The sequence below is a fragment of the Setaria italica genome, chromosome I (assembly GCF_000263155.2).
Source record: "Setaria italica strain Yugu1 chromosome I, Setaria_italica_v2.0, whole genome shotgun sequence".
Lineage (NCBI taxonomy): Eukaryota > Viridiplantae > Streptophyta > Magnoliopsida > Poales > Poaceae > Setaria > Setaria italica.
The window spans coordinates 8,429,174-8,439,429 of NC_028450.1; the positions used below are offsets into that span (position 1 = coordinate 8,429,174).

General features: G+C 43.3%; 2 protein-coding genes across 2 annotated transcripts in view; both read right to left on the reverse strand.

Annotated features, from left to right (window-relative positions):
• Positions 1-900: 900 nt before the first annotated feature.
• Positions 901-6,502, reverse strand: LOC101771912 (aspartic proteinase-like protein 2). Its single transcript, XM_004951920.3, has 10 exons — positions 5,926-6,502; positions 5,670-5,799; positions 5,319-5,566; positions 4,533-4,757; positions 3,558-3,720; positions 3,400-3,470; positions 3,052-3,142; positions 1,817-1,892; positions 1,667-1,738; positions 901-1,280 (listed from the first exon to the last, which is right to left on the reverse strand). The coding sequence occupies exons 1-10, from the start codon at positions 6,174-6,176 to the stop codon at positions 1,132-1,134; spliced, it is 1,476 nt and encodes a 491-aa protein (XP_004951977.1). The 5' UTR covers positions 6,177-6,502; the 3' UTR covers positions 901-1,131.
• Positions 6,503-6,840: 338 nt separating this feature from the next.
• LOC101772320 (proteasome subunit alpha type-1) overlaps positions 6,841-10,256 on the reverse strand; it is a 4,094-nt gene continuing 678 nt past the window's right edge. The window contains exon 2 of the mRNA XM_004951921.2: positions 6,841-7,546. Coding sequence (XP_004951978.1) covers positions 7,070-7,546 — 477 coding nt within the window. The 3' untranslated portion in view covers positions 6,841-7,069. The remainder of the gene's footprint in view (positions 7,547-10,256) is intronic.

Genomic DNA, 10,256 nt, shown 5'->3' on the forward strand with positions numbered 1-10,256 from the left:
AGTACCAATTTCTGATCCTATTACTCGCGCTCGTGCTCGTCAACTTAAACATTAGGTGAGTTCATTCTTGAGTTCATGTCCATCATATTTAGACCATGAAGACACGTGTACTCTTATTTTGGTTAGGAACCAGGAAGAAGACCGAAAGGAAAAAGAATTCGCGTAGCCTGGATTCGGATTGCAGAACAACACCAACTTATGACGGTCACCACGGTCGCATACGGACTCGGATTGGGGCGTTCAAGCACTTCATGGAATCCTTATGAAGTCTATTTTCATATGAATCAAGACTCAAGTCCATATCTTTTCTGAGATGACCGCAATGATCAAATTAATACCAAGAGATTTTTCTATCTAAAGATGATGGATCGCCTTATTTTGACTGGACCATGCATCAAGTTGGGTCCATGAAGGATGTGTCCTAAGGTTGGATCACGACCCCAATACCGTGGTGGTCGTCCTCCCACGTTCATATACCCCTTAGCCGCCACCAAGAACAGTTGAATTTTGTTTAGATTAACTTTTGCTACTTGCTTATAAGCGCACGTGCTAGATCAGCCGTTCGTCTTCTTATTTTTGGACCCCACCATAATTAAGATTGAGTTTGAAACCTTTATCTACATCTAGTAATTCAATACTTGTTATACTTGTTTTTGCTAGTTCTTCAATTGCTTGTAGGACGAGTGCCCTAGTGGCCGAGTGACGCGCTCCACAAGATCGCAGCAGCCATTGTAGGTGGTGTATCGGTTGCTAAGGCGCAACGTCCTTAGAAGACTGTAGTCCGATCGTGAACGTCATCTCCATCCACCAATCGAATTATCCCACACCCTCCCATCAAAAGATAATCAACCCTAGGTTTCTATCAAAAACATTACTGTATTGCAAACAGAAAAGAATAAATATACTTGACACATACAGCTTTTCTTGCAGGAAACTCAAACTACGTGCAGAGCCATATTTCCCACCTTAGCATTACAATAGTCACACAAAGGCTCATTGTATAGTGTACAATGTTTCTGTTTTCAATGTTTTCCGTGGTCAGACAACACAATCTAAGGCCCTACCTTTCCTTTTCGTGAAAAGAATATGAATCAAATGAATTTCCATCAGTGTTCGTGTTGTGCAACAGAGTTAGCATATTAAATGGCTGCATACAACTGTTACCAACAACAGAACCAGGGACCTGTGCCAGTAGAATCTCCATCCGGAGGAGATATCATGTGAATTGACGGTATATGTTGCGCCCGTTTTGTCATCCTTAATTTTAATGCTCGACGAACCTGTTTACAAGCGATGAATAGGAAACAAGAGGCAACCCATGAGTCCTATTTTTAGAATTCAGAGCAAGCAATGCTTGTACTACACAACAATGGCATTTTTCACCTTTTCACTCTCTTTATTTCAGAAAGAAGAAGTTGTCTTTAACCAGAAAAAGAAAGAAACATAAAAAGGAAATAAATGTAGATGAAGTTTTATTACAAACCACAGGTCATGGCAGTTGACAGGTTAAGATAACATAAATTATTGTATGCGAGCTCATGGTACCCAGGTTCATGCAATATATGTTGGAAAGTCAAGATTTCCTAAAAAATTAACAGCAAACCACAGTTGCAAGCTATTACGAAATGAACTCAGAATGAGCAGGTTTGAACGTGCTAGCACTTACAGTTGTAGTCAGCCCACCCGATGACTTGATTTTCCAAGTCATAGACAACCAACTTGTTTGAAAGAACAAGATCTGGAAGAAAACAGAAAGTATCTTAAAAAACACAACATTTAGAACAAAAAGGATTTGCTAGTGCAGTGCAATGCTGACCTCCCAAAAGCACAATGTCCTTTCCATCCTTTGATTGTAATGCACCATTTTGGAATCCCACGCAGTACAGGTCATTCTGCTCCAACGAAAGAAAACATGGGATCATAAGAGTCATGAAAACATACTTTTCGTGAAGCACTCATAATCACTGCTATTCCAAACTATTGTTGTGCTTGCCCAAAATATAAAAAATAGTCTTTGATTAATAATCTATTAGAAATAACTGTGACCTATATGTCTATGTCTCATGTAGAAAGTATGCAGCATAGCGATTTTAACCAGATAGAAGTTCAAACAAAGGCTTGAAAAAGAATTTTTTCCTAAAAGAGAAGAGCTTCAAGCTACAAACATATAATAAAGAAAATGTATACATATAACAAGAATGGTAGGCCAATTTTCCTTTACAAGCAGACATGGGATGTAGATTTCATCCAAGATCGTGATATGAATGTGCACTACTGTCCTTTCCTTTCTCTACAGCATGGATTAATTTGATATTAAATTTTTGAAGTGCACAAAAAGCTAGATGTGCTATACATGTACTTGGGTTTTGAGACAACTTTACTAATTTTGAAGCAAAAGTACTAATGGGTGATAACCACGGCCAGTTGTGCAATTCCAGAATTTGGGAAATTGCCAACATACCATTAGTGAAGTTGCACTTTACCAACATTTCATTGAGTGTCTCAATGACATGTGGGACCAGGCTCCCATCTGTCACTGGCAGAGCTCAATGGCATTTTGGCAAAGTAGGTTTTACTAGAGGCATTTCAGAATATTTTTTCCCCTTAGTTTGATATGACACATTTATAAAGAATGTCTCTTGAATTAAACAAAATTCTTTCTCATCAAGGACAAACAGACGATATTAGAGACGAGTTAAAAGGAACAGCCTGAAGGTTTGATATGGAGCGCTTCATAAATTTTGGGGAACAGAAATCCCAACAAAGAAACGATGCGACTAAAAAGAATAGCATAAGGAAATGTTGAAAAATGTTTGTGCCAGTAGCTGCATCATATATTCTCATATACTAACTTTAGTAACTGATTCTTCATATTGGTGTTATATTACAAAAGTTCTTTTAAACCAAAAGGGGAGAAAGGCAGATAGGGGCACTGAAGACAAATTCAAGCAAGTGCTGCAAGTTGTAACATGCTGAAGCAATGCCAGTGAGTGCATAAAACTTTACTCCATCTTGCAAGAATATACCACCAGGAGAGAAATGTCATGTTACCCCGTTTGGAAAAAAGTACTCATGTGGATACACATGCAGTGCAAGATCATCCTCAAAATGGAAGGTGATAGTTGGGAAACCATCATCAACACTGCAAGAGAAAGGAATACATCAGTTAGAATCGTAATCATTGCAACAGAAAACTATCTGTGGGCTGGCGACTTCTTTTTGTGTCAATTCCAATGAAGATAAGAGGTTGTCCATTCATGAAAGAAGTACGAGAGGGCATTATGGATATCAGAATTTCAATATAACAACTATTTCAGCATATAAGAACACAACGTAGAAGAAATTGTAAATAATAATTTATACTTATCCAACTGTAGTTACATTGTGTGTAAAGTGTACCTTCCAGAGTATTGGAAACACATAAAATCTTGAACATTTTGGAATTTGATATCCTGATGCTTTTTAAATACCTACAATCAGTTGAGAAACATAATATGTAAAGAATGCATATCATCCTCCATTACAAGGGAAGAAATAGCATGGGATCTTTGAGGTACCTCAAACACTACTTCTTTGAAAACCAATTCTGGAAGGTATGTCAAGGTTGTACCACTGTCAATTATGGTACCTTTTTTCTCTCCTGTTTCGAAAACATGAGCTGGGAGCTGTAATGTAGTACCAGCAACATCGATTGACTCAAGGTTCACATTGTAGTGAGGCCTGGGAGGTAAAATTATGACAGGCTATAAGTACGGTATAAATTAAGTGAGCCAGCTGCAGTACATTGCACATCAAGTAGAAATAAGCACCATGTGCCAAGTACTGTGCATTCATATAAAGTTTGTAATAATGCCATTGATAAGGACTTTTATCGATTTAAACCCCAAAAAAATGTGTGTTCGAAGCAACCATGGGAAATAAAGAAAAATGGAAGAGGAAGGGTTACTAGCACAGCACAGTGGCATTGGTGAAACATCTGTTTGTAGCATGACATGAATCCCAGTGACAACAGACAGCACATTTATCTAACAAACATCTTTCTAGGTCCAGCTAGAGCTTTAGTTTGGCAAAATAACAGTGATTTTTGTAAGAGGAATATGTTGTGTATAATAGATGGATTGTATTGCATTGAGGCCTCGACCGGTATATATAGAGTACAGAGACTTGGGGGGCAAGGCTCCCCCGGATACATATGGCAGTCTACGATACGTAGATCTACAACTACCAAATATACCCTAACAATTTTTCATTTTATATTATACATAGCAGGAGCAAAGATGTTTTCCTACCAATAAAAACATAATATGGTGCAAATATTCTACTGCCGTATCTTTTTGGCCCTTAATGCAGAACTATGTTAAGTCACTTTTATGTCTCTTTATACAGAAGTGTGATGGACCTCCTAAGTCCTGAAGCAAGTTTTAGGAACTGAACATTAACTAAAAGAAAATATCAACATAGAAGACAGTTCAAGAAAGGTTCACCAAGAGTGTAAAAAATAATAATTAGTACGACAAGATCAACATACATACATATCGGGTACCAACGGTGTTGTTTTTACTTTTGGCTGCACCACATCTCCAATAGCAAAAATTCCACCTCCTCTTATGGTATCCAAGCAATGAGCAAATATCTTCTTAACTTTACCAGCAGCAGATAGCTGTGATAGCATTGATGTATTTGCCTGGCCAAAACCAAGAATTCCATCAAGGGCTTGGTTTGAACTTCCCAAATCCCCACCTTGCTGAGCACCACACCTACAAAGGAAAGGAGAATCATTCACCCACCACTGAAGTTTTCAGCATGCATATTAATGATTTGAAACTTGTCTCCTACTCAGTTCCTGTATTGCAATGTTATTGATGAAAAGCGTGCGATGAATATAGTAAGCCCAACAGCAGAGTTAGGTACCTTCCCCTGATACCTAACTTTTCGATGAAGTAATAGCACAAACACATGGCCAAGGGCAAAGAATACAACTCGATTACTCCATACTGAGCATAAAGAATTCAAGCTCATGGCAATACAACAATATTGAATCAATGACAATCTTTTGAGACAGCGTGATGACATGTTCAAATCTAACCTAGAGGGATTGCCACACAATGCAAGTGGATATATAAGAACAACTGCACATTGTTTCCTTACATAAACGTCATTTAATTGGTAAAGTTATTCAGCATAAACATCCGAACTTGATTATGTATCCAACATCTTTGATGACACAGGTAGAGCAATAGTAGCTGATCTAATGTGGGTTTTCCTGTTTAACCATACGAAAAACAATTGTAACACAACAAACCGAAATGACCACTCACCCAAATGTGACGCTGGCGTTTCCAGGCTGCGTCTGCCCATTCCCGGTCACCTGATCAAACTGCAGTGCATCGGTGACGAAGAACCCTGTCGTCGAGCTACCATCACCGTACATGACGCTGTACTCGCAGGGCACGTTAGCGGTGCACCCCGGCAGCTTGCCACCGTAGGTGGCCGCGCAGAATCCCTGGTCGCACGACACCGTGCTCCCGCTCGAGGACCCCTTGGGGTCGTAGAGCGTCAAGTCTAGCTGCACACGAACGCCCACACCACAATGTCACATCGAGGTGAGATGAGAAATATGCAATTGAAATCCCCAAAAAGTGGAGCGGGAAGTGGGGAATGGTCAGTACCCCGAGCCCGCTCTTGCGGGGGCACCGGTCGCAGGAGATGCAGTTAACCCAGAGGATGTCGCTGCCGGTGTCGACCTGCACGAAGTAGCGCTTGGGCGGCGTCCCGAGCTTGATCTCCGTGAAGTAGAGCCTGCGCGGCGGCCCGCCCCGCCCAGCAATCCCCACAACCGAATCAACCACCAACCACCGCGGAATCCCCGAAAAATAAACCAGCTAGCGAGAGGCGGAGGGGAAGCGTAGTAGTGCTGGCACGTACCCGGTGTCGGTGGGGAGGCCGAGGCCGCCGAGCGGGAGGTCTGCGGCCGCGAGGAGGCGGCCGTGGCGGCGGCCGTCGTGGGCGCGGAGGGCGGCGGCGCCTCCTCCTCCCCCTCCTCCGTCAGCGGGGAACCTGCGGCGCACCTGGAAGACCCCGGGGCCCGCGGAGCAGGCCGGCGCCACCAGCAGCAGCAGCGGCGCGAGCGCGGCGAGGAGGAGGAGGAGGAGGGCGGCGCGCGGAGGCGGGGCCATCGGTTATTGGTCGGCAAGGCAGGCAAATGGCGAATTCGAAACCACCCTGCGCGCAGCAAGTATAATTATTGCAGGGTGGCTAGTATTCGTGTCCTCCCCTGCGGCCCCGGCAACAGTCCGATCCCTTCGCCACGAAGGCTTCCGAAGGCGCGGCACTCGGGATCCGCCTAGGCGCGTCCTGCTGCCGCCGGAGAGGCGAGCTGGCTGGCCGGCGGCGGATTCGGGTGCGACGAGAGGAGCGCTCGTGTCGTGGGCCATTCTCTTCCTTTAATCTTGGACCTGTCTATTCTATACCGTCTGCGACTTGTTACGGAATAAAGGCGGTCCTGCTCTTGCCGCAGAACGAAGTTTCTTTGGATGTCCGGGTTGGTGATTTTCCTGGCCGTACGATCATGTCGACGGACGCCCTTGATCCTATTCGAACCAGAACTTTGCCGCTTCTCCTGCTGCAGTCTGTCTGATGAAAACGACATGTGCAGATGTGCTGACGCCACACTTTATCGAATGCCCGTGCTGCAGCAGCAGGCCGAGCATAATAGCCACCAACCCAGCGAAATGAATCGACCCGTAGCTTGTCCTGTCGGCACGGAACTGGTGATTCTACCATGCTAGAAACCTTTTGGATAAAAACCAGCAACCAGAGCAAAATCATCTCAGGCACAAATGATATGCAAAGTCAGGATGGCCTCCGAAACCAAAAGATTCGTTTGCATCACATGATAAATAATCAGTCCAAACCCAAGTAACTTCCTCGTCGAAGAGACACCGTCGCGACGCTGAAGCATGGAAGCAAATCGTACACAAGAGTCACAACACAACTTTCTAAAACAGTCTAGTCTTTGGGAACTCGGGAACGCGGTGTTGTAAAGGGTTCATATGCGGAGTGTTCCGGTCTAGATGTCCATGGGCGCAGCATCAGAGCCCCTTTCCTCCTCCTGCATGGAGCTGGACTCTGCCTCCGCCTCCGCCGCCGCAGGCGCAGGTGCCTCCTCGACAGCCTCCATGGAGTCGATGATCTCCTGGATCCTCTTCGCGTCAATCATCTCAAACGGCTCGATGGTGCCGTCGTCCTTCCGGCCGACGATGGCCACGGTGCAGTTGGCGCTGGTCAGCTTCTCGCCTTGTAGGGTCTCCTTGATGGCGGAGAGGGCATCCTTGATGAGCTGCTCAGGTGTGTAGTCGTTGTAGCCCTCGAACCTGCGCTCGAGGAAAGTCTTGGCGGCTTGGGAGCGAGAACCGATGGCAAATGCCTGGTACTCAAAGTAGTTCCCGCTGGGGCAGTTGTAATAGAGATGAGCTCCAGACTCATCCAGTCCGGCAACAAGAAGGCCTACACCATAAGGCCTCTTCCATGACCGCTGTGTGCAAACCTGCAACAGCGTTAATGCAAAGGTGAGTACACATCCACCTAAAATGTAAGACAATGCATGGATATGAGAACATATCGATTCTTGCTGCTCCTAAAGAATACTCCTCCATACAAGTAATCAGATGTCCATTGAAGAGATTATCTGATCCAGCATGTCATTTTGACTATAAAAATGACCAAAACGGAATGGACAATTGCAGGAAGAACAGAACTATCCTGTCCCCTAAAATAAATAATTATAATCAAGAAAATACAGATATGTTTACATGAGCACGATCAAAATCAAGTGGAGGATGTGCAATAGAGTGAGCAAGCGATATCGAACCACATATAAGTATTCTATCACAGTGTGGATGTGTTATACAGCACTAGAGGCTCGGTAGTTATAACAGATATCTTAAGCACCATAACCCAATACTACACCAATGCTAGGTTGGTACAGTACGCATAAAGTCTGTCTGCACTGCAATGCATAACAAAGGAGTTTGCTGAAAGTTACCATATGACTCAATTGATTATCTCAAGATTATATAATTTACAACAACAAACATGACAAAAACTTGATAGCATGCCTGTGGCAAGGATATGCACCGACTATCTGATGAACCAATCCAAGATAAAAGCATGGATATCAGGACAATCAAGTTGTGATTATCAAGTACGATGGTATGGTCGCAATCAAGTTAGAGAATGTGCAATAAGAGTGAACAATAGATGTTAGTTGACATCAATAATTCTGTTGCGAAGTGCAGATGTGATACTCGGCACAGCTTGGCCTTCCAATAGCCAAAACAGATACTTTTTGCCAGCCGGGCAAACTCATTTCAGCCGGAACATGGTTGCCTTACCTAATTAGTGGCTCATTACTTTAGATGGAAAACTTTATCTGCTAGTCCTTTGGGTTTGGGAATTAGCCAACTTTAGCTTCCACAAGAGAATATTCCCACTAAGGCAAAGCCCAACTCTCCTCTTCTTTGAGGCCAAGGATTTCCTTGCAGGAACAATCTAGCTATCCTTAGAAAGCTAGTTTTGTCAGAATATCCAATTATCCACACGCCTTTCCTAACTAAGCAAAGCTAGAAAAATATTTAGCCTAAGATCAAAAAATACCATTAAGAACCAGTACAGCAGTACTGGACTCAATGTCTTTAATGTACGAAGATTAAGCTTAAGGATGTGAACTTATAAATCCTAAGAAGACAGTAGTATGTTCCAGAGAAACCATCAGAATTTATAAGCTGCAATAATTCGTGTTATAGAATAAAAATATATCATATTGCACAAATTAGCATATTATTAAAAATGCATAATGGAATAACAAATAACTAGAGGTGCCAATGTGCCATGATATGCCACTAGACAGGCAAGTGCATGCAAGTTCAGGATAGTACATTATTTGTGAATAAACGCAAAAACATAACAGAGAGCATGCTCATAAATAGCTAGTGGATTGCTGATTGTGTGGTCTGCAATTGGAATTTGCCACTATAAAGTTGTGGCAAGACAACCGCATCTATGCCGTCATTATGCATATATGCAGTACAGTAAGACCTTATGTTTCGCCATATACACGCAGTTTCTGAATGAGAAGCAGCAAAAATAACTTAATAGATCCTAAACTTCTTTCTAAGAAGTAACAAGCTAGCAATGGAACTATGGAAGAATAAAACAACAACGAGAAAAGGAAGAACAGCTCCTGCTTGTTACCAGTGAGTGAACTAGAATCCACTCTCCTACTTGATGGAGCACACAGTCAAAAGTCAAAACAATATTCTTAAACCTTGAATCAGTAACTGTAACAGGTAGCTAGCTTATTTCGTGATTTTCTGTTGAATTCCTAAGTCCGTTGCAAGATATATAAATTGGTGAATTTATGTGAATCATGTCGAATTGCTCTTTAATTAAATCCTACCGAGTGTCTCCCAAGTTCAACTTAGTGCCAGTGTTTCACAAGTGGCACTGGGGCAGTGACACCAATAGAGAAAATTCAACAACATTCACAAAGCCAACTTTGTGTCAGTGTTTCACAAGTGGCAGTAACACCAATAGAGCAAATTCAACAACATTCGCAAAGCCTACCACCACACCTAGTTGATGCCTACAGTTAGATATAAGCACACCTCAACCTGAAGTCGTGAACACACACAAGACCATATTTAGCAAAGTCCTCAATTACAATCGCTTGACATATCAAATCCTCCAGGGAAGATGGGGAGAGTTCAGATTTCAGACTTTCGGACTATGACAGTATAACCGTGAGGACTAAGGGCACGCCAGAAGGAAGCGACAACATACTGCTGGGAAAAAACCTATATCTGTAAAAATTCTGATAAATCTCAACATGAAGCGCATCAGGAGAACGCCCTAACAAACTGGAGCTCAGATCCTGACTCGTACGACGAATCAAACCATGGGAATCCTAATTTTTCACTAACCATGCGGGCTCGTAAGGGAAAAAAAATTCAAGGTCACGAGAGGGGGGGGGGGGGAGGGGGGGGGTTTCCCAATGTACCGGGTGCTTCCAAGCCACGTTAAGGATTTGTGATCGTGCCGGAGGGAGTAGCTGAGGGTTGAGCCAGGTCCAAGCCAGCGACTCGGGGCAATCTACCTATCAAGTCGAGTTCGTCGGAACTTGGAACGAGTGGAATGTTGGGGTGTTGGATAAAGAATATCCTATCATGGGTTGGTCACGGTTCCTGGATGCCCCCTTG